General features: G+C 43.5%; 1 protein-coding gene across 2 annotated transcripts in view; it reads left to right on the forward strand.

Moving 5' to 3' along the window:
* CSMD1 (CUB and Sushi multiple domains 1) overlaps positions 1-24,323 on the forward strand; it is a 1,947,613-nt gene that overhangs the window by 1,901,403 nt on the left and 21,887 nt on the right. For both annotated transcript variants that reach the window (XM_059156007.1, XM_059156008.1), the window contains exons 55-62: positions 5,836-6,024; positions 8,461-8,634; positions 10,363-10,545; positions 18,063-18,239; positions 18,732-18,911; positions 21,504-21,677; positions 22,086-22,259; positions 23,907-23,980. In XM_059156007.1, the coding sequence (XP_059011990.1) occupies positions 5,836-6,024; positions 8,461-8,634; positions 10,363-10,545; positions 18,063-18,239; positions 18,732-18,911; positions 21,504-21,677; positions 22,086-22,259; positions 23,907-23,980 (1,325 nt within the window). The remainder of the gene's footprint in view (positions 1-5,835; positions 6,025-8,460; positions 8,635-10,362; positions 10,546-18,062; positions 18,240-18,731; positions 18,912-21,503; positions 21,678-22,085; positions 22,260-23,906; positions 23,981-24,323) is intronic.

The following is a 24,323-nucleotide window of genomic DNA, read 5'->3' on the forward strand; positions in this document are numbered from 1 at the left end:
ATTCCAAAACAGGTGTCAGTAAGCTCAAAGGTTCTGTCAATTCAGTGAGAACACCAAGTTTGACAGAGTGTCAGATAGTTCACTTAATATTTCCTTTTTTTTTTTTTTTAAGATTTTATTTATTTATTTGACAGAGAGAAATGACAAGTAGATGGAGAGGCAGGCAGAGAGAGAGGAGGAAGCAGGCTCCCTGCTGAGCAGAGAGCCCGATATGGGACTCGATCCCAGGACCCCGAGATCACGACCCGAGCCAAAGGCAGCGGCTTAACCCACTGAGCCACCCAGGCGCCCCAATATTTCCTTTTTTAATGAAATAATCTTCATATTGCATATAAACCTTAGACATTTTATTCCTTTCTACCTGTGGTTTTATAGGATCGGGTATTTAAGTTCAAATATATATGATAAAATATATGTCCCTGTGAGATTACACACATGAAGATAAAGAAAATTAAGAAAATATAGAGTTAGTGAAGTTTTGGTTATGGTTAGAGAGGAATAAAAAAAGGAAGCAGTAAAAAAAAAAAAACTTACTAGTAAACCACAATGCATATGGTTGCATTTATATATCTATGAAAAACTGTATGTATTATACTATCATGTCGTATCATATAATCTCCTATTTTCCAAAATTCAAGAGGGTGAAGTTTTCGAATTAAGGGAAACATAAGAACCAGTTCCATGTTTGTGGCTTTATTCCACACAGTCCTGGCGTGTTCCTGAGTTCTCGAGCAACCGGTGTTTGAGAAATTCTCCACCAAGTGCGCGGCGCACAGTAGGTCCTCAGTCCTCCTCCGTGTCCACATCCCTCAGAAATCTCTCTTCGCTCAGAAAAGTCAGCCGATTGTAATCCATGATAATTAGTGCTTATTTTTTATCACCCCAGAGTGCCTGAATTGCAGCTAAAACTTACTTCATCAGGTACTGATTAAAATGAAAATGTAACTCTCATGTATTTGGACAACAGTCCTCAAAGGCTGTTGCTTTTTAGCATTTTTTTTTTCTCTCTGACCAGTAATCCCATTTTTAAAATGTTGATTCATCCAGTTAGTAAACAAATCCAAAAATGTCTATTCTGTGCAATGCACGGAATATCGCACATTTTGTCCTTGTCCTATTCTTTCTATGGAAAACATTTTATTTTTTTTAAAGACTTATTTATTTGAGAGAGAGAAAGAGAGAGAGAGAGGGAGGAGGGGCAGAGGGAGAGACACCCTCAAGCCGACTCCCCGCTGAGGGCAGAGCCAGACTCTGGGCTCCATCGCACTACTGTGAGATCGTGACCTGAGCGGAAACCGAGAGCAGGACGCACAGTTGACTGAGCCACCCAGGCGTCCCTATTATAGACATTTTAAAAACATACTATGCAGAACTCTAATCAATAATGAGTGCCTTAAAAAATTAATAAACTCACTCTTACTCCCTTTTCCCACTACCACTGAAATTAAATAGCTATTCTTAGGTTAAGAAGCATCATTTTCTTATTTTCCTGCTCACAAACAGGTTTTTATGAGCTGTAAAAGATAACAGAAAAAGCAGGAGTAAAAACCAGTTAGAAATAGAAAGACAGATATTCAGAGGAATTATGTTGAAGTTAAAAAAAAAAAAAATATATATATATATATATCTTCCACAAAAGGAACCTGTCATCTAAGAAGTCAGGGCTACTCATTTCTAGTTTTTCAACAACTAAACTTTGGGAGGAGATGGATGTTCATGGCCCATTTGGTGGTGATGGTTTCCTGGATATACACTTATCCCCGAATCACACGGCTTTAAGTCAGATATGTGCAGCCTCATCCAAGCCAGCCGTCCTTCCGGGAACGGGCCGAGAGTGAGAGCACTAGATCTGTAGGAATGAGCGTTGACACCAAAGACTGAGAGGCACTTTGGATTCTGTTCTGGGTTTCCAATTTCCAACCAGATTCTGGATATACAAGTAAAATCACCAGACTCTGTTATCATCATCTCAGACACCTGCCAAGTAAAACCTTACAAACTTTTTTTTTTGGTGCTATTTTAATTTATTGTTATTATTTTTTTATTAACATACAATGTATTATTTGTTTCAGGCGGACAGGTCTGTGAGTCGTCAGGCTTACACAGCTCCCAGCGCTCACCATAGCACGTGCCCTGCCCAGGGTCCCTGCCCCCTCCCCCCAGCAACCTTCCGTTTGTTTCCTGGTAGTAAGAGTCTCTTCCGGCTTGTCTTCTTGCCCAGTCCCACCTTATAAACTTTTATCAATTTTTATTAATGATGAATTAATACATTTAAATGAGTAGATAAATGATGTAAAAAGCATGCAAGGAAATGTGTTGTGTGCAACGTAAGAATTTATTATGAAAATTGTTTCTGAGAACCAGGAGATGGAGCTCAGAACAGCTTTAGTCAGCTCAGAAGCAATTGAGATTTTCAGATTGTCCCAGCCAAACCACAGGCTGGGACCAAATCCACAGCAACCCTAGGGAAGTAGCGCAGGAGTTTCACTGTCCAGACGACCCGGGTCCATGCTCTTCGTGGCTGAGGCCAGCTCGCCTGCACACGTGGTTGCTGCTTTTTACTTTTCATTTCCACACCCCGTCAGGAATGAGTGGCCTCATTTCTATTTTTCAAACGCTGGGGAGAGTTCTGGGACTGAGCTCTGTCATTTCCCCTCGTCGTCAGAGAGCTTTGCCATGAAAACACGGTTTTTGCTTTGAGGCACACACAGAACCGGGGACCTGGGTCAGGTGTTGATCCCAAGGCCTGAGGCGGGAGCAGAGCGGGGCAAGCTAGAGCCCGTGAACGTCGCTGGTGTCTAACGAGATGCTGCGCGGCAGGTGACCGATCCAGACGGGTTAGAACCGGGCCTGGAGTCAGAGTGTTTGGCGGCGCCCCACGGGGTGCACCATGCCAAGGGAAAGAGAATCCCTCCTAGAGACTAAGCACAGAGTAAATCAGATCCAATAATTAGCAAATCGCATTTCAAAAACTGGCGTTCTCCTGTTTCATGAGTCAGATTATCCACACACTCGATCATCAGACTAGAGCATTTGTGGATAAGCTGTGTCCGACTGCAGCTGTGTAAGAATAATTCGACAGGACAGCGCCGAAACACGCACGAGCAGATTTAGGCCAACAGGAGATAAAACGGACAATTAGAAACTTAGGAAACTTAAACAAGGAATATATTTTTAAAAGTGTAAGTTAGAAGGTGTAAAATGTTTTTATCTCTATTTGTCGGCATGAGTATTTTTTTTAAAGATTTTGTTGGCTTATCTGAAAGAGAGAGAGAGCGCAGGAGAGGGAGAAACCAGCTGCCACAAGCAGGCAGCCTGATGCGGGGCGGGTCCCAGGACCCTGAGATCATGACCTGAGCCAAAGGCAGACGCTTAACCAACGGAGCCACCCAGGCGCCCCTAGCTTGAGTGTTTTTAAAGGGAACTTCTCCAAGAGTAAGGAGTGTATGTAGAGAAGAGGCTCCGTACATCGCCCATAAATTAAAATTGGAAGCTAAGACTTCCAGCAGGAGGCACGCTCCCCCCCCCCCAAAAAAAGTGGCAGGCACACCCACGCACGACACAACACACCCACGCACAACGCGACACACCCACGCACGACGCGACACACCCATGCACCACACAATACCACACAATACCGATGCTCAGAGGGCCTGTGGTTGTGGACAAATAAATCAGGTTACTCTAGTCCCCAGCAGAGAGCTACAGCCGATCTCCTAGCAGAGCCTCCACAGTGAAAGGGAAGGAATCCAGGTGGACGTGTCTGACCGCCACTGCACAGGACTGATCTGATAGGACAGGGTTCAAAAACAAACAAACAAACAAACAAAGCAGGCAGATATAGGGACTGTGTAGACACAGTCTTTCGACCAGAGGAAGGATTCGGTTTCCCCCATTGATGCTCATGGGCTGTTGATCACTGTCCAGCACCGTCACTGCTCACTCATTTAAGGGGCTGGACTAGGTGAAGGACAGGGAGACACCTGGGACTCAGCGCTCCAGCGCTCCTTCCAGGAGGTTCTGTGTGACCTACGGTCCTGGAGGGGCCGCCGGCAGTGAGGGTGTTCCTGTCCGGGATGCACCTCTCCTCCGCCAGGGGCAAGAGGGGCCACCAGGGAGACCCCAGCCCAGGGTTTCCGAGCAGCCAGGCAGGAAACCAGCTATCATAACCCTCTTCCTCTGGCCACAGAGGAACTCCGACCACCTTGCCTCCTGCGGCCTACAGAGAGAAGGATGCGGCTGGGCCTCTGTGCGCGGACTCCTCTGCTCCGTGCATCGCCAGCTGGATCCTTCTTTCAAGCTCCGAACCCATTATGGCCCTTGCTTTGTGCATCTCCTCCTCCTCGCCCACCACAGGATTCCTGGGGCAAACCGTTCCAGTACAAAGAAAGAAATGCAGGAGCTCAGCAGGGCCGTGCAGATTCCTGAGCAGGGCCGGGACTCTGCCGGGCGTCCGGGCAGAGGCGTCTGAGAACCAGCTCAGTACTATCCCTGCAGGTCACCTCTGCCCTCACAGCCGAAGGCTCTCATACTGGGTTCTGGACAGTGTCCCGAGGGGAGCATAAGCCTCAGAAGGTGTAACACTAGGAAGCCGTTTCCATCTCCTGGGCAAGACGCACAAGGCCAAGTGCCAGAACCCACCCAGGAAGTTGTTTTTCAGAATATAAGAAATCATTAATCATTCCCGGGCACGAGATGTTCTTCAGGTGGGGAATTCCTGCTATTTCAGTGGGTTTGGTGATCATTTTATTGTGGATGTGACGCATAAGGGAGCCTTACAACTCTCTGTCTGTGCTCCAGAAACATTTTTTTGTTTTGTTTTGGCTCAAAAGAACTTGAGTCTTTCTTCTACAAGCTCAGAGTTGTTCTGAAGAGCACAGAATATACTTCCCAGTGCTAAAAGGGGTCTTTGTAATCCTCTCTTCGGCCCCACACCTTCCTCCTCACTACAAAGACGAAATCAGACGCACAGATAGGGTAAAAGATTTGCCCCGGAGCCGCTGGGACCCTGTGACTTGCTGGGACTGCCTGAGAATTAGCTGAACGGCCCCTTTCTGAGCCAGAAATATCTGGAGAGAGTGCAGCTTTCCCAGCAGCTGTGTCATTCACGGGTGTGGGGGTCGAAGCACGAGATAATCAGGGGTTCTTTCTGTTCCTCTGCACCTGCAAAAGCTCATTGCTAATTCCCTCACAGAAGCCAAGACACATTCAGGCTATAGAGCGCCGTCCAGATTCACCAGAGCATGTCCCTGGCCCAGTGCCACAGCAGACCCTTCCTCTGCGGGCCCTCTCTAAAGGAGGAAGGGGCTTCCATCTGAGACTGGCTTGATTTCCATTTCTATTGAGGGTGGGTGGGAGAATTGTCATTTTATTTGCATGCCTCAAGCAGCAGAAATGACTCTAGGCACACATACTGAAGCATTAATTAATCCATGGGGTGATTAAGACCCTGCTACCCAAGGCCTTAAATACCCTCCCCCCAGGAAAAATATGGCAAGGAGATGAACTTAAACAGGTTCTAGTTCAACATTTTTATAGCATAAAACCTGAACCAGGGAAACGAATGTTAGACTTTACATTGACGTCTCTGCTTAAGAAATAAGTAGAGGAAATGAGCCTCGCGTCCTTAAAATTGCCAGGGTAGCAGAGAGACCGCTGGGCAGCTTTTGAAGCTTGGTGGCCCAGAGCAGGAAGCAGGGAGGCCTGGCCGATGACAGCCATCGCTCTGATGCTGTCGTCTTACGACCGTCTCCCCAGGGAGCGAGGAGCGGCCCTCTCCGCAGTTCTGTTTCGTGTCTGGCGCAGCTAAATGACTTCTCCTTCTCTTCCCTCTAGTGGTGAACTGCTCGGATCCAGGCTTTGTGGAAAACGCCATTCGTCTCGGGCAGCAGAATTTCCCCGAGAGCTTTGAATACGGGATGAGTGTCATGTACCATTGCAAGAAGGGGTTTTACCTGCTGGGGTCTTCTGCCTTAACCTGCATGGCTAACGGCCTGTGGGATCGTTCTCTACCCAAGTGTCTGGGTAAGTGCGGGTAGTTTCGGATTCTTGTGCCTCTGAGCCCATAAGACTACCAAGAGAGCAACGACAACAACATTTTAAGTCTTTACGAGTTATATAAGTTCTATGGTGTCTTTATCGACTAGCCAGAAATCACAAATTACAACTCAGACTAGCTTCAGAGTCACAAAGGAGAGGGACACTGGCATGTCTCCGACCTGGCTTCGGAGAGAAACGGACCCGGGTGTATGGGGCAGCGCTCAGACCCCTCCTGAGTTTGTCTCTGCTTGCGACAGCTGGTCCTCTACTCGGACCTGGCAGAAACGTTCACCCTACACGGCTCAAACATAGCACCCAGTGACCTCAACACCTTGCCCCTCTCAGCTTCACTCTGTCTGGACCCAGATTTAGAAATATTGGCAAAGGGCTCTTTTAGGGAGTGTCTGTCTGTTGACCTACAGTCTGTGGCCAGAAGGGTCGAGTTAACCCGAAGGACCTAATACAGGTCTCATGAGCGGTTCTGATACCAAGGGGTTAATACGATAGAAAAGATAGTACCTTGCCAGTATCTTCCTCCTGATCCATATGATTACGTAAGAGGAAGGCAGATTACCCTGAGCATGGAGGTCCTATTCGGGGCCGACAAGTTCTACATCATCACTCTGGCCCCACTCTAAACACGTCGGTCTTTTAGACCACACAGACTAACAAGAATACACTTTTCCCCAACTGCTAGCTCTAGTCTTACCTTCTTTCAACTTGAAAAAGCACTCTGTCCTTTAGCTTGAAGGCATCACCTGTTACGGCATCTGACAGCTTAGGGAAAGGGGTGACTCTCCCTGGCCTTTTAAAAATCATTCAGAAACAAAACAAAACTAAAAAAACAAAACTAAAGAAACAAAACAAAACTAAAAGCGAAATGTTATCTTCTTTGTATCCATTTCGTGTGCATCAAGAATGTGGAATGACCACTGCCTATTAAGTTGAATTTACTGGGAAAAAAAAAAGTGGTTATCTTACCTCTTGGAATTTCAGCATTATTGGTACATTTTCAGAATAAATTAGTCCCAGAGACTCTTTTTTTCCCTGTGATTCAGTGTCCCTCATAACCCCTCCCAATCTACATAGACACTTGTCTCAAATTATAATTATAACAACATGATTAATTTCTACGGAGAAAGAGCGACTGCTTTCAAAAGCAAACGCACAGCCTCGTATGACAAAAAACTCATCTGTGAATATTAGAATGTTCATCACATTTTATCTGCTTTCTGGTTTTCTAGGCCTTCACACGTGGGAATTTTTCAGAGAAATTAGTTTTTCTTTCTTTGTCTCCCCAAATATGTCTTTTGCATCGGTCCGGGCTGATGTGAGACTCCCATTAGTTTTTGTAATGATCCCAGAGTGCCCCACGTTTCCAGGAACTAGGTTGTAAGTGACTCTCCTTCTCCTGGGTGACTGGTCTCCGCCCCTCAGGCTCATTAACACTTGGAATCACCATGCGTCTGGGAATACTGGTTCGCAGAGGAGCCCTTTGCTCGTGCACATTCTAGAGCAGCCAAGCCTCGCCTCTGGTTTTGGGGTTACGGTTTCACAGGTTTTTTTCCCCTCTGTTAATTTGAGCTGGAACTGGCCATTTACCAATCGCTTATTGACTTGGCTCTAGTTAGCTTCCTTTTGGGATGCTGTCGAGGTAAAATCTTGTTCACCAATGAGTGCATGTCCGTGTAGGACTGCACTGTCCTACACTTATCTTGATTCCAGAGTTTCCTCTTTGAAAGAGAACTTACGATTAGATTATAGGCCTGATTTGGCATCATTTTGAAGAAATATATGGGAATATGGAGATAACTCGAGGAAAAACTTAATCACTGATTTATTATTTATTATTATTACTTAAACATTTTAAACTGCCATATGCTCAAAGAAAAATTGTTAGAAGGGTCATCATGGATCCACGAACAAACGGAAGAGTAAGTGGATATGAGAAGAGTTTTGAGCCCAGCCAGTGCGTGATTGTCGTATTAGCTGACGAGATCATGGAAATGGCTTTCCTGACTTGATGGAGTTTCTGACTTTGTATATCTTACTGCTTTTTGGGATTACAGTTAAGGACAAATGGAAAAACCATAGGTAGGGGGACTTTCTCTTTGAAAGCCTCGCTGTATGATTCTCTCTTAAGCAAAACCACCTCAAGATAGAAGAAAAGGAAACAAAAGCAGACATCCCTGGCAGACCCTCGTCTGGTCCTCAGTAGCACGTGACTGTCTAAGGAGAACATCTGAGGAGAGTCACCTGGAAAATGATGTTGGTTATCCACAGGGCACTGCAGGAATTGGCCAGTGTGTTCAGTTGCTTTTCATTAATAGTGATGTGTGTATGGGTGTCTGTGTGCGAGGCCTACAAGGTAAAGCAGTTCTACAAGCCTGACGTGCTCATTTGTTTTAACTTTTCCTGTAGTCATATCATGCGGCCACCCAGGGGTTCCTGCCAATGCTATCCTGACCGGAGAGCTGTTCACATACGGTGCCGTAGTTCACTACGCGTGCAAAGGGAGCCGGGACCTTGTGGGCAACAGCACCCGGGTTTGTCAAGACGACAGTCACTGGAGTGGAACGCTTCCCCACTGCACGGGTGAGCAGTGACACCGGTACATAGTGACTTGTCAGGCTGTAGAGCGTCACAGTTATTTGAAGTTGTTTTTCCGTGTCCAGCCACATACGTCCGTGTTCTCCGTGGCCGTCTTCATCGTCATCAACACCGTGGAGCTCCCGTCGCTTCACACTGCCTCCTGTGGGAGCCCTGCAAGGCCATCGTCCGGCCAGGAGCCCGGCCTCCTTTTGCTCAGTTTCTCCCTGCCCTTTTTTGGTCCCTTGTCTGTGCCTCCTCTCATTTCCTCCACATCTTTCCTGTCTCGGAAACACCCTTCAAAAAAATCTTAATTTTTTTCATGAATAGTTCTTAAATAAATTAAACTCAGTGAATCAGCAATCTGGACGTAATTGAGAGGTATCAGACTTCTCACGGGATTTTCTTTTCTTTTCTCTTTATTATATTTTTTAATAAACATATAATGTATTTTCATTCCCAGGGGTACAGGTCTGTGAATCGCCAGGTTTACACACTTCACAGCACTCACCAAAGCACATACCCTCCCCAATGTCCATAACCCCACCCCCCTCTCCCGACCCCCCTCCACCCAGCAACCCTCAGTTTGTTTAGTGAGATTAAGAGTCACTTATGGTTTGTTTCCCTCCCAATCCCATCTTGTTTCATTGATTCTTCTCCTACCCACTTAAGCCCCCATGTTGCATCACCACTTCCTCATATCAGGGAGATCATATGATAGTTGTCTTTCTCCGCTTGACTTATTTCGCTAAGCATGATACGCTCTAGTTCCATCCATGTTGTCGCAAATGGCAAGATTTCATTTCTTTTGATGGCTGCATAGTAGTCCACTGTGTATATATACCACATCTTCTTGATCCATTCATATGTTGATCGACATCTAGGTTCTTTCCATAGTTTGGCTGTTGTGGACATTGCTGCTATAAACATTCGGGTGCACGTGCCCCTTCGGATCACTACGTTTGTATCTTTAGGGTAAATACCAAGTAGTGCGATTGCTGGGTCATAGAGAAGTTCTATTTTCAACATTTTGAGGAACCTCCATGCTGTTTTCCAGAGTGGCTGCACCAGCTTGCATTCCCACCAACAGTGTAGGAGGGTTCCCCTCTCTCTGCATCCTCACCAGCATCTGCTCGTGGGATTTTCTATTCCCCAATACACTTCAACCCTGTTTCCCTTTTATTATCTGTCCTGATGCAGTGGAAAAATGTGTTTATGATTCCCAGAGTCTTGTTTCTTCCAGAGGGGGTCAGTTTTCTGTTGTCGACATATTTTGATAAGCTAGGTTGTGTTTAGTTATACAGGAACAATTTTTTCATGTTTGTCACTTTTGTGCTATGATAAAGAAAGTCTTTCTCATGAGATTTCTGGAATGCAGTGTGACTATAACACATGTAAATAACTTTTCCTTCTGGGGTGCCTGTGTGGCTTGGTTGGACGAGTGGCTAACCCTGGGCTCCCACTCAGGTCGTGATCTCACAGGTTGTGGGATCAAGACCCACCAAAAGCTCCGGATTGGGCTCCATGCTTAGCAGGGAGTCTGCTTGAAGATTCTCTCCCTCTGCCCCTCCAGACCACCCCCTCCCAGCTTGGGCACACACGAGTTCTCTCTCTCACAAATAAATAAATACATAAATAAAAAGAAATAACTTCTCATTCTCTTTAAACATAACAGCTCTGTTACAAACTTATCTACCAACATTGTGTTTCACCATTTGTGTTTCTGTTCAATAGGAAACGACCCTGGATTTTGTGGTGATCCCGGGACCCCAGCACATGGGTCCCGGCTTGGAGATGAACTCAAGGCCAAGAGCCTTCTCCGCTTCTCCTGTGAAATGGGCTACCAGCTGAGAGGCTCTCCCGAGCGGACGTGTTTGCTCAATGGCTCGTGGTCTGGACTGCAGCCTGTGTGTGAAGGTGAGTACCTTCAAGTCACGAGGTCAACCTTTGCAGTTGAAACCATGTATTTCTCTCTAAAATGAGGGATACCGTTCTACAGAAATCCTAGACACTGAACTTTGGATCACTAAACTACTTTCCTCCGAAATGTATAAGAGAATCATCACAATGCCTGACGGGGTACATGGAGATAGCCTCACTATTCAAAAGATCATCTAACACAGATCCTTCCTTAGCTTTTGAACGTTCATGACCTAGAAGAGATTGCTGATCTAATAATAGCCTCTCTGTGGTGTGGTGGTGTTTCGTGGCTGCCGGTAGTGCATAGCTGAGAAGAAAGAGCAGTGAGCGTATGCAGTGTCAGTTGCTGATAGGAAATTCTGCAGGCTGGGGTACGCCTCGCTTCCCCTGCTGTTTCCAGGCTGTTGGTGGCCCTTGTCAAAAACACTGCATCATCAAAGATCCTAGGGTGATTCTCTGTATATTTTAGACCAAATATATTTTATCTTAATATTTGAGAGGCATAAGAGGACATGGTGGGATACCTTAGTAATAACAGTAAAAGACCATGAATAACTTACTGTGTTGTGTATTAGAAATGCTCACCTTAAGCAAAGGTGTGATGAGATACCATGAATTTGTTTAGCGTCCAAAAAGGAACTGATTTAGAATGCAGATACATAAGACTTAAATGTTAGAAATATTTAGCATACACACTTCTCAGTTATTTACTATTTGAGTCCAAAATGTTTACAGAAGATAAATATCAATTTTTATACTTTATTATTTTTATTAACATATAATGTATTATTTCCTCCAGGGTATGGGTCTGTGAATCATTAGGCTTACATATTTCACAGCATTCACCATATCACATGCATAAATATCCATAAATATCCATTAAATATCCATTTTTACATATCTGAAACATTTTCTAGTTGACCAACTTGAATAAACTTACATAATATCAATACCAGAAATATAAGTCAACTTTCTTTTTTTTTTAATTTTATTTTTTTTTACTTTTTTTTAAGTCAACTTTCTTAATCTTTACTTTCTTTATTCTCTTGTACCTGTCTCTCTCTCACTGTATTATATGTATTATATAGAACAGTAGAAAATAACATATGTGTATAATCTAACTATATTGTATCCAAACTACATTTTAATCTCATAAAATCATATGTAAATAATATAATCATATATATGAAAAAATAAATACATATCTTATATACATCATGCCTATGTATATATGTCTATATTCTCTTCTGAGTGGAAAATTATCTTGGAGATCTCTACACCTACATAGAGATATACGTATATATAATAATCCAGGGTGCTTTTTGATTCTGAATCACCTCCTGACAATCAAGTTAGTATAAATCTTAATATTAGGCCCTAAAGAAGTTGACTGAAATCATACGTGACTGAATAGTGGTGATGGGGTGCCACCTGCCACTGTGAGTTGCAGAAGGATACTTTTTATTGCCTGGAATATGGGATTCTAAATTGTTAGACTTTTTCTTACTCAGACACAATTTTCTCTGTTTCCTCCCCTTTTTTAGAGTTTGCATATTAAAATTTGCACGATAGAATCTCTTTCTCACTAAAAACAGAGTGTTTTCTCTTCTATAATATGGTACCTCAAAGTTATACGTGACTTTCGTAACCTACATTTACACCCCATCTGATCTTTTCTCTCTACACTATACCTGGGAATTGTTGGTCCAGAATGTGTTTAAATATTATGAAAACTAAATAAGAGCTCCACTTCACTCTATGACATGTTGAATGACAATAGGCTAGCCTTCTTACTGAGGACAACTATAAACCAACAAAATATATGAGACAATTATCTTATTAAACAACGGACAGTACATAGGAGAAATCAGGGAGGTGAACCCATAATCCCCCCATTATTCTGTATTTTTTTTCTTGTTGTGAAGTTGAAAAGTGAAACCCAGGTAGCTTGATGAGGTGATGCAGTAGAAATTATTCTAGGTATCAATATCCTAGAAATTATTCTAGGTATCGGTATCCTAGAACTTATTCTAGGTATCGGTATCCTAGAATAGGGCCAGCTGAGAATGGGACAGCCCCATAAGTCTGGTGAGCATTCACTGTCTGAGGGTCAGAGGGACAAGCATGAGTGGGACCCAGTGATGCAAGGACTTTTGCTGCAGAGTTGAGAGTGGACCCATGATATTATAGGTCATACCCTACTGAGAAACACTGGACATCTGGCCAGTCAGAGCTCTCACTGTGTGCTTAGGACATTTCACAGATGCCCAGAAAACTTCATACATTATGAATATGTACCACTTCCCTAAAATAAGTGGAACATGCTAGAACTAAGAGCAAAAACGTGTTAGGACTAAGTCTGAATAGATGTCCTCTAACAGAGAATGAAACTGATGGCAGGACCCCAAAGACCTACAACTAATTTAAAAGTCCACCAGAACAAATCCCAGCAACTTTTGAAGGAATGACATAATCTGGGCAACATTTTGTTCACAATGTCTGGCATACAATGAAAAATTACTACATATGCAGATGTCATAACAATATTACCCATAGTCAGACAAACAAACAAACAAAACAGACAATAAAATAAGAATCTTATCCTGAGAATACAATCCTGAGATGAACCAAATGTTGAAAATAATGCACAAGGGCTTGAAGAGGTTATTTAAAATATCTTTTCACACTGAAGTTAGAGTCGTAAACAGATAAATAATTTCACAAGAAATGAAAATAATTAAAAAAACACAATCATATGGAAACTCTGGAATTGAAAAAATAGAGTATCTGATATAAAAACTTTTGTAGATGAGTTTAGCAGATTAAAAATGGCAGAAGGGTCAGTTAACATGAAGACAGATCAATGAAAATTTGAAAACAGAAATGAAGAAGAAGAAAAAACAATGATATCTTATGGGATAATATCAAATAGTTCCACATACTTTTAATTGGAGTTCTAGAAGAAAAAAGAAAGAAAGAATGGAGCAGAAGGATGGTTGAAAAATTATTGGTTAAAAGTTAACCAAATTGGGGTGCCTGTGTGGCTCAGTTGGTTAAGCAACCAACTCTTGATTTAGGCTCAGGTCATGAGCTTGAGCTCAAGTCTGGGAGCTCGAGCCCAATGTTGGGCTCCATGCTGGGAGCCTGCTTAGGATTCTCTACCTCTCCCTCTGCCCCTCCACACCTGCCCCTCACAAACAAAGTTTGATAAATTTGTTGGGAAAATATAGCTCCTGAAAGTAGAACAAACCTCATTTAAATACATTGATATTGTGTTAAGAATGGTCACTCACTTGGGTCTGTACATTCTATGTCAGGTTCACTGATATAAAAAGCCCTTTACTTTGCACATTTAAAAGGTGAAAAAAATTAGAACAGCTGAGAGTGAATGATGTCTTTCTGCAGAAATCTCACTTTGGTGCTGTGATATAACACCTTGAGTTCTACTCCAGCAAAACAAGTGAATTCATTTATTTGATTAGGAGAGCTTAATTGGATTTCACTTCATAATACACCTGATTCAGACTATACAAGTATTTTTAGAGTAGCATTTGGTTTATCTAAAGTTAGAAATTCAAGTGTTTCTTATAAAATCCTTAAAAACTTGGCCATTAATCTGTGTACAGAAAGAAGTAGAAATGTTTCAATATGGCAAGCATTTCTCAAATACTTTTGATGTTCTCAAATAGTTATGCTATTCCTCACAAAACCGACTCCCTCCAAACCTGCATTGTATAGAAATCATGGGAAGTTGAGTAAATAATAGTGTAATTGACTCTCACTATAACAACAAATGACACCCCCCCAACACACATCTTTAAAAAATTTTGGACAATCTGTAGCTTTCTGTTTTTTTTTTTTCCCTCACTTGTTATTATAGGTCTGGATTGGGGGGGCACATATTATTACCTATAAAAATGGGGTTATCAGTGACTTTCTCATTTCCACTTAATGATAGCCATGACCATGCATTCAGCCCACTGAGAGCATCTCTTTCCTGATGAATCACCTTTTCTGAATCTACCAAAAGCCTTAGAACCTGATGGGACACTTGAATAGATGGTAAAAAGAAAAGAAGCTTTCATAAAACACAAAATAAAAATATTGTAAAATTTTAATCATCAAAGAACTTGTATTGCTTTTTTTTTCTTATAAAATAACTTTATTAAAAAAGATTTTTTTCATTTATCTGACACAGAGAAACAGTGAGAGAGGGAGCACAAGCAGGGGGAGTAGGAGAGGGGGAAACAGGCTCCCCACCGAGCAGGGAGCCCAATGCAGGCCTTGGTCCCAGGACCCTGGGATCAGGACCTGCGCTGATGGCAGATGCTTAATGACTGAACCACCCAGGTGCCCCTTATCATAACTTTGAATATATTTCTCATTGTGTTTAGTTACCAATTTTTTTGAGAACTCAGACGATAATCTTAGACATTCTCTTGTACATAACAAGTTACTTCTTTCTTGCTGCTTTTAATATATTTTTTCTATCTTTTGATAATTTGATTGTGTTTTTGTTGATCTCTTTGAGGTTATCCTACATGGAGTTTGTTGAGTTTCTTGGATTGTATATTTGTGTATTTCATCAATTTTGAGAAGATTTAGCCATTTTTTATTCAAATGATCTCTCAGTCTCTTTCACTTTAATCTCCTCTGGGATTTCTGTAATATACATATTGTTCTACTTAATGATGAGCCAGTGATACCACTGGCTATCTTCACATTTGTTCATTCTTTTTTCTTTCTGCTCCTCAGAGTGTACAGATATATTTCTTTTTATTTTTAAAGATTTTTTTATTTATTTGACAGACAGAGATCACAAGTAGGCAGAGAGGCAGGCAGAGAGAGAGGAGGAAGCAGGCTCCCTGCTGAGCAGAGAGCCTGACTCGGGACTCGATCCCAGGACCCTGAGATCATGACCTGAGTCGAAGGAAGAGGCTTAACCCACTGAGCCACCCAGGTGCCCCTACAAATATATTTCTAATATAGTTCCATGATGTCAATCATGTTTTCTTTGTTAGCAATCCAGTCTTTTAATTATAGATTCATTGACTGAACTTTCCAAATGAATAGATCTTAGGAAACCGCTTAAATATATCATTGGTTTTAGTTGCCTTACACAACTCTTAATCCTCTTTCCCATGAGACTGTGATAAAGCCTACATCTCATACAGGTAATAGATGTGTGATCACAGTGATTATAATGAAAATGACAACACATCAGCTACCATGTGTACCCGTACTTCTGCTAAGATGCCAGATCGCGTTCAAGGCATATTGCACACAGTGTGTTTAATCTTCCAACAACTGAGAGCAATCACCTTTATTATACCCATTTTAGAGTGAAGATGCTACATGTCAAGAGCTTGGTCATTCACATTCACTTAAGTTGTGTGAGCCAAGACTCATACTGAAGCTATTTAGCTCAACTTAACAGCCATGATCAAAATACAGCATGCTATGTGAAGTGTTGGTGTCTGTAGACAGGAAGTGGATTCGGCATAAGTGTAGTGGCCTTTTATTATAAATCAAGTGAAAGAAAATTATCTTTTACTGGAAGGAGTCACGTTAACCAAATGTACTTGGAAAGAAAGGAAGTATTTAAAGAGTTTTAACTTTTTACTTATAAAAAATCTTGTTTCCCTTCTGCTGACTATAAATGTAAGCTGCCATTTTCCTTTAAGAGGTCCTCCTATATCACGATGGCATTAATATGAACACAGACATATTGAGGGTACTTTCTAGTCTTCATCTTCATGGGAATAACCATAAGTGAAAGTGTCCCTGTCAGGGAGGAAAAAAAAGTAACCACGAATTTGATTTTGTAGAATCCAGTATTTGAGGGACTTTCTAAACATTAAGATGGCATCATCATGATGGGTATTCTCTTACTGAAAATGTACTTGTCTATAAATTAAGTTGAATATGTCCACCAATCCCTAGTCTCATTTTAGCATTATCCTTTACAGGTGACTTTTAAAAATTGCTACACAGATTTTAATAGCAGATATGATTAGAATAAAATACAAGAACATGGTTGTCTTGTTGGTTTGCTAAATTATGAATTAGATTAATACAATTATCTTCCATGCCAGGCTTTCTGTTAGTACATCTACCCAATAACTGTCATGTACTAAATGATAAATCAGTGTTTGTTGAATGAATAATTGTCTTGGAGAGTCCAACCTCTTGGTGTGTTTGCAGTATGACATTTCAATTGATATTACAGCCATAGCAGAACTTTGGAGCTTTAGAGAATGTTAAGTATCATCTGCTTCATGATTGGTAACTAGATCTCATTTCAATGGTAACCAGGAAACTGTAGAAAGATCTGTGTGAGGAAGGGTTGTAAGTTCACAGCAGGTCCCTCAAGAAGAAAGGGTTGTCATGGAGTGGCTCTGTCTGTTGTGGGTGCAGGTGGAGAAGCCCCAGAACACATGCTTTGTGCTCGTCAGACAGGATCTAGTCCGAGCTGAGGGCCGGCATCAAATGGTGGGCGAGTCCCTAAATGTCTGCTACATGACGGTTCTATGCTATGCACATTTCATAGTCTGTTTCCTTCCATACTTCTAAGAAGAGTTTATCTTTGTTCTCAAGGCTAAGTTTGAGAGTGGAACCATGAGAGAGGCCACAGCATTTGTAAATATTTGGTCATTCTCAGAAATGGTCTCAGGATACATTCCTGTTATTAAAATCCAGCCAAAGGTCACATTCTTTCTCTGACTGCCGGCGGCACATTATGTGGGAGAAAAACTTAACATTCTGTGATAAATAGACTCAACTACCAAAGGCAAAAAAAAACAAAACAAACAAACAAAAAAAAACCTTGTTCTGGGTTAAAATCATCACCTTGATACATGCCCACAAGCTGCTGAGTTTGCTTTGCTGATTGAGGTATGTGCGAGGGACACGTGTGGAGTTTGGAGCTGTTAGCCTGCCTGTGGTCAGCCGGCGTCTCGCTGCCCGTACGTGGCATTGTTTGATCTGGAGAGCAGCGGGGAGCAGACGAGGAGACACTTACCGGGCGGTCCAGGCGTGATTCATCTTCCTCAGGCATCCGTCGTGTTCCACCAGGAATTACCCCACAGTCGTGAAGGATGACCTGATGGGTCCAGAATTAAAGAAAATCCATCAGCTCCTACATGAAGAAGGCCCTTCTGAGTCGCTAATACCATATAGATCCTTTTTAAAAATATCCTCATTTTTTTTTGTATTATTAAACAGGCTAAATCTCAAAAGTAGCAAGGCGTTGAATTTTCAATGCTTTAATTCGCTTTTTAATTTGTTCTGAATAATGTACTCGAGGAGGAATAGTATGACCATATAACTCTCACATTTGTAACTCATCGAGAAAAGAATGGCATGAACCGTAAAGTAAAATGCATATTACACATGTTCCATAGTAAGAGAGCCTATTTTAAAAAACCAATATGTCATCTGCTACACTGATGACCTTTGGTCTCAGGCGTTTGTCATTTGGTGGCAGCTCACTCTGTCTGTGTCCTTGTCCATAGCTGTGTCCTGTGGAAATCCGGGCACGCCCACCAACGGCATGATTGTCAGCAGCGACGGCATGCTCTTCTCCAGCTCGGTCATCTACGCCTGCTGGGAAGGCTACAAGACCTCAGGGCTCATGACGCGGCACTGCACGGCCAACGGGACCTGGACGGGCACGGCCCCTGACTGCACAGGTTAGTGGTCACTGTCATGGATGCTTGAGGCCCTGGCCATGAGATCTACTTGACTGAGAAAGAGTCATTTATTTTTTTAAGTATTTTATTTTTTTTAATACATAGAGGATAAAAGGATATACGCATGTTTGATACGATGATGATTTATTAGGTAGTTGGAGCTCTTTCTTCACTTTCTGATCTACATGGCTGAAACTCTGTTCAGTGGCCAGTTTGGTTGGACATTGTAAAGCTGGGCCCCAAAAAATGTCAGTAGACCATTCATTTTCCAGGGGACTAAGGAAAACATTCACTTCTCTGGTCACATTCCAAACATACTGTCCCTGACAGTCGGTCAGGGGTGTCGTCAGAGGACAATGGTGTTCCTGTAACAATTTTCTGCTCGATCATGTTGAATTACCGCTTAAGGGAAGTAACTTGAACAGAAACCATGACTATTTAATGGTAATTCTGTATTTTTCTAATTTTTTTTGGTCGTCTTCTGCTCATTAGTTATAAGCTGTGGGGACCCAGGCACCCTGGCGAATGGCATCCAGTTTGGAATGGATTTCACCTTCAATAAGACCGTGAGCTACCAGTGCAACCCCGGCTACCTCATGGAGCCCATCACGTCATCCACCATCCGCTGTACCAAAGACAGTACGTGGAATAGCAGCAAACCGGTCTGCAAAGGTGCGCGCCATCACATTCTTGGTCTTATGCACACGAAAGTGTTTACTGAGTTACACTGGCGGCATCCGCAAGCATTTTTGTAGTCCCTCTGTGTGCTAGAAGTTCCTGTAAGCTCGTTTGCAAACAAAAATCACTTCATTTTCTTAATACGGTAATCTCAGTTTTAGAGATGGGAAAACCGACTCGCAGAGTTAGTAAAGGGTCAGGGCACAAATCAGAGACAAGAGGTGTTGGGACTCAGACGACAAGCATGCTATCACTAATTGTGTGTGTGTGTGTGTGTGTGTGTGTGTGTGTTTTAAGATGTTGTTTATTTATTTGACAGACAGAGAGCACACGCCAAGGGGAGAGGGAGAAGCAGCTCCCCACTGTGTAGGGAGCCTGACATGGGACTTGATCCCAGGACCCTTGGGGTCATGAACTGAGCTGAAGGCAGATGCTTAACCAACTGAGCCACCCAGGTGCCCCTAAGTCTGTTTTGAATATCCGCACATTCCTCTCTCCTGACACACATGTTAACCCTGAATCTATTAAGGATTACAGCAGAGATGATGAGGAAGTGTAAATATAGGACTTTCAAGTCAGCTTAGACAGAGACGCCGATCATCAAATAATGGCAGAGAACCTAAGTACCATGGTGTTTTGGTTGGGTCCAGCTGCTGGGACCGAACCTGCCATGGGAATACGGAGGTGGTATGAGAACATTTATGACTCGTGCGGTTGGACTTTCCAGGGAGAGCAGAGAAGGCTGAAGCCAGTCTAGTGACCTGAATGGCAGATCAGCAGGGGTGGGCTCTGATGGTGATGGAGGAAGGGGCCCAGTGGAAGTTGTCCATAGGCAGGGGTCTGCATGGTTTGGACCCCTGTGCGAGCAACTGCAAGCAACACACACAGGTTTTCTTCTCTGCTGAGCCAGAGTGGAGCAGGAGGGCCACAGAGACAGCTGGGACATGAACAGGGCTGGCCCCAAACACGAGTGTGGCACCTGGCTCTGTATCAGCCTAGGATCAAAGACAGTGCTATGGGAGTCATACGCTAGATGCTGGGCAGTGGTGTGGTCGTCAGTGGGCTCCAAGAGACAGATGGACTTGGGTTTCACAAGGACAGAGCTTGGTGTGAGCCTCAGTGAGAGCCCAGTGCTCAAGTACACGGCTTCCTCTCCCTTCTGAGGCAGCCATGTTCTGAGACCCTGCTTCCCTCCCACTGGGGGTAAGGATCACCGTGTCACCTGTCCTTCCACCTGCCATATTAACGTGGCGCTATTGCAAAGCCAGCACTAGACAATGTTGACTGAAACTCACAATGTAGTGTCAGGAGGGCTCTACTCATCTGTTGATGTTGATGAGTAGATGACAGTTGATGTTGATGTTGATGACAACGGCCCATACAGTTGTCCATTCTCTGGGATATCTTGTGTTTTTATCAACTTCTGTTCCCCTTTCTGATAGTCAAGGTGGATGTCATTACCTCCATGGCCAACCAGGCCCTTCCAGATGAGACCACTCTCACCCTCTGAACTGGTCTCAGGCTAGACCCCCCTTCATGCCCTGTGTGGAACCATGTGACTCATCACTGCTCTCGCCTGGAGCACTGTCCACTTGCTTCTCCTGTCCAGAGAACATGTTTCCCACCCCCTCCCATGTGCATTCTCAGAAACATTGGTTGAAAACATGCCTGAGATTAAGGGCACTGGAAAGGCCTGTTTCCAGTTGCTGGCTGTTCACGTGTGATTCTGTGTGTGATTGTGTCTTCTTCACATGAGGATGTGTGAGTGTGAGTACACAGGAGAAAACATGGGTGAGAACATACATACAGCTGAGGAGTCTCTTCCCCTGCTGCCTTCTGTCACGGCACACTTCCTCTGGAGTGAGTGAAATCCGGAAAGCTCCTAGCTCTCCCAGGAAGATGTGTGCAGTGTTCCCCAGCGCCCTGCACTGTAATGGCCAAACTGGGAGGGACCATGTAGGGCCAGCATGAGCTGCTGATCATCCGTAAGAACTGCACTCATCTCTGTGGCCCCTCACAAAGTGAACGTCAGGCTGAGGGACATTGTACAGCAGTGGCTAGGAGTATAGCACAGAACCTCTGTAACCATGTAACTGCCTGGTTTTTAATGATTCAGCCAAAGTTTCAACAGTCTATATCTCCTAGATCTTATGTGCTGTCTTTAGATGTGAAAAATTCAGGGAGTTTACCATTTGTGCACATAAATCCAGAAGGTTGTGCTCATGCTGCATGAGTGATTTGTCCTCTGGAGCCACCATGAAAAGACACGTATTAAATATGAATATCTCTTCCTTTCTTGGCCTTGTATCTACTGAGAAGGTCATGTTCAATCCTGCTTTCTCTTACAGTGGAGTATGCTGTGACTTGGCTTTGCTTTTTTGTACTTGATCTAAATTAATGAAGAAATGCTGGAGAAAACTTTTATTATTTTCATTTGTTGTTTTCCTCAGTCCTCCTCTTATTGAAAGAAAACAGCCCGACCTAGATGTCATCTATAATTTGGGTGAAATGAAAATGTAGGTCATCTGAGGGTTGCAGCAGGGCGAAGGCCCTGGACATTCAGTCCCGTCTGTTTTTTGGAAACAGCTGTCATGTGCGGTCAGCCGCCGCACGTGCTGCATGGAAAAGTGGAGGGAACGGACTTCCGCTGGGGTGCCAGCGTAAGCTACAGCTGCGTGGATGGCTTCCAGCCCTCTCACTCCGCCATCCTCTCCTGTGAAGGCCACGGCGTGTGGAAAGGAGAGGTCCCCCAGTGCCTGCGTAAGTCTTCCGGCAGTGCTGGCTCCTGGGGTCCCATGTGCTGGACCCATGTGAGTGCTTTCCAGTCCCTGTCATTGCTGGCCCTGCCACGGGAGGCAGGGGCTCTCATTCAAGGCCACCTTGCTCAAGGCAGACCCCTCAGTCATTGATGGGTTGAATAGTGATACCCAAAGATTTTTTTTAATTTATTTTTTATTTTCAGCATAAGAGTATTCATTACTTTTGCACCACACCCAGTGCTCCATGCAATCCGTGCCCTCTCCAATACCCACCACTTGGTTCCCCCAACCTCCCACCCCCCACCACTTCAAACCCAAAGATTTTTGCAGATGCCCAGTACACAAGTTGGAGAAGTTAATCTGACCCAGAGACGCGGACCATTCGCTGACTCCTTGTTGTCTTCCACAGCTGTCTTCTGCGGAGACCCAGGCACCCCTGCGGAGGCACGACTCAGTGGCAAAAGCTTCACCTATAAGTCGGAAGTCTTCTTCCAGTGCAAATCTCCCTTTGTACTGGTGGGGTCATCCAGAAGAACCTGCCAGGCAGACGGCACATGGAGTGGCACACAGCCCACCTGCATCGGTAAGAACTAAGCGGCAGCCCCAAGGGTGCTTGGGAATACGGACCTTCTCTCTGATATCTGGTCATTTGTTCCCATAGTTGTTCCCACAATGTTCCCATAGATCATTCTCTGTGGAAGCTCTCCTCGGCTACTCTGGTTAAATGGTACAGACCAAATTTGGAATTGAAGTTAGGAGGCTGTTAAAACACCTGCCAGACTTTGTTCTCTTGTTTCTGTGTCCCCACGTCAGCAGCAGGTGCATTCTTGCAGGGGAAGACAGTGTTGTTGAAGATGCTAGGACTGGCCTGTTCCAGAACAGCCACCACGGGAAAGACAGCCTGGCTGTTGCTTGGTGCCTGTCCCCTCGGTGCCTGTCTCTTGTGCACCAACAGTGCCGCGAGGCCTGGGGCACGTACATGCTGGTGACCCAGGAATATGACAATGAATCTTGCAAGTCAGAAGATGCTTTTCCATGTGACTTAAACCCCACATGTTTAGGTGGAATTTCTGTCTCAGGCAGAGGATTCAGATACAACTGTATTTGTCAAAAGCCACATTATTAGTGGCATAGATACCAGAATGGATCATTTTCACTAAGAGCAGATTTCTTCAGACCTCACTGCCGCAGACTTGTTTACTGATGGGCTACTTTTTTTCACCCAGCTGTACTGAGCTGAAGAGGAGATGTTCTGCATGTTTGCAGGAGACAATTAATGATCTATAGTCCTGATTGTTTTCTAAGAAATGGAATGATTTCTACTTAAAAACAACGGTGGTCAGAAATAAAGTCACTGAAGCACTGGTTTTTTTTTTTTTTTTTTTTTTTTAAGATTTCATTTATTTATTTGACAGAGATCAAGCAGGCAGAGAGAGAGGAGGAAGCAGGCTCCCTGCTGAGCAGAGAGCCCGATGCAGGGCTCGATCCCAGGACCCTGAGATCATGACCTGAGCCGAAGTCTTTAACCCAATGAGCCACCCAGGCGCCCCACACTGTTTGTTTTTAATAAGAGTCACGTTACTGCTGTTTCATCCAAACCATTGCTACATGCTTGCTATCTGGATACTAAGACAGGTGTTCCTCCCTCCCATGTTTCTCTTGAAAACAAATGTTTCCATGGTGGCTAGAGAGCAGCAAATAATTGAAGCTCCATGCTCCTCCCTGCTCAAGTTGTGCATGTATTGAGGGGGCAAAATGTGACTTTGGGTCTACCATGTGTCTCAATTTTGAAGCATTCAATGTATTTCTAATTTGGAAGTCTCAAAGAAAATTAAGAAATTGCAATAAGGTGATGGATGACTAAAAGAGATGGTCATTAATGGAATCCTTAAATCTAAGGGATCATAATCATTGAAGATAGTGTATCAGGAAACAGCCAATAGAGTACGTTGGACCAGAAAATGAGAAGGAATATTCATTCCAACACAGAAAATAATACACAGAGCACTTTAGAATCTAAAGGACTCAGGGGCAATACCTACAGTGTGGAAGGAAGAGGAAAATAGCAATTTACTTTAATTTTTAACTTTCGTGCAAAAATCTCATACATTTGTCAAAATACAATTTTCTCAATTTTGTAAGACCTTTTAGTAAAAATATTGGAATCCTTATAATAACAATATCTGGCACTTGTGTGCTTTCTTTTTTTCTTTTTTCCCCTGAAATTCAGACCCTGCTCATAATTCCTGCCCAGACCCTGGTACTCCACCCTTTGGGATACAGAATAGTTCCAGAGGATATGAGGTATTCCATTTTTATTGTACTGTGTTTGTCTCTTAGTATAAAATAGGGACAACACCTGAACATCTGTACATGTTTTTATGCCCCCTGTCTGAGTCGTGGTATATTTCTGAAACAAATACATCCAGAGAGGATTTCTGCCTGAAATTTTAACTGTCAGAATTGGGATAGCGGGGTGTATCTTCATTCACACAGTATCAATTGCCGTATTAATTTTTATCTGAAAGTATGCATAATTGGGTGCTTTTTGTCTGCTGAAATGGCACAGCAATTCTCAAATTGGAGTGACTGGTCACCGAGTAGCTACACAGAAAAAGCCCCTGCTTAGTGACCTGATATAATGGGA

The sequence above is a fragment of the Mustela lutreola genome, chromosome 18, assembly GCF_030435805.1.
Source record: "Mustela lutreola isolate mMusLut2 chromosome 18, mMusLut2.pri, whole genome shotgun sequence".
Lineage (NCBI taxonomy): Eukaryota > Metazoa > Chordata > Mammalia > Carnivora > Mustelidae > Mustela > Mustela lutreola.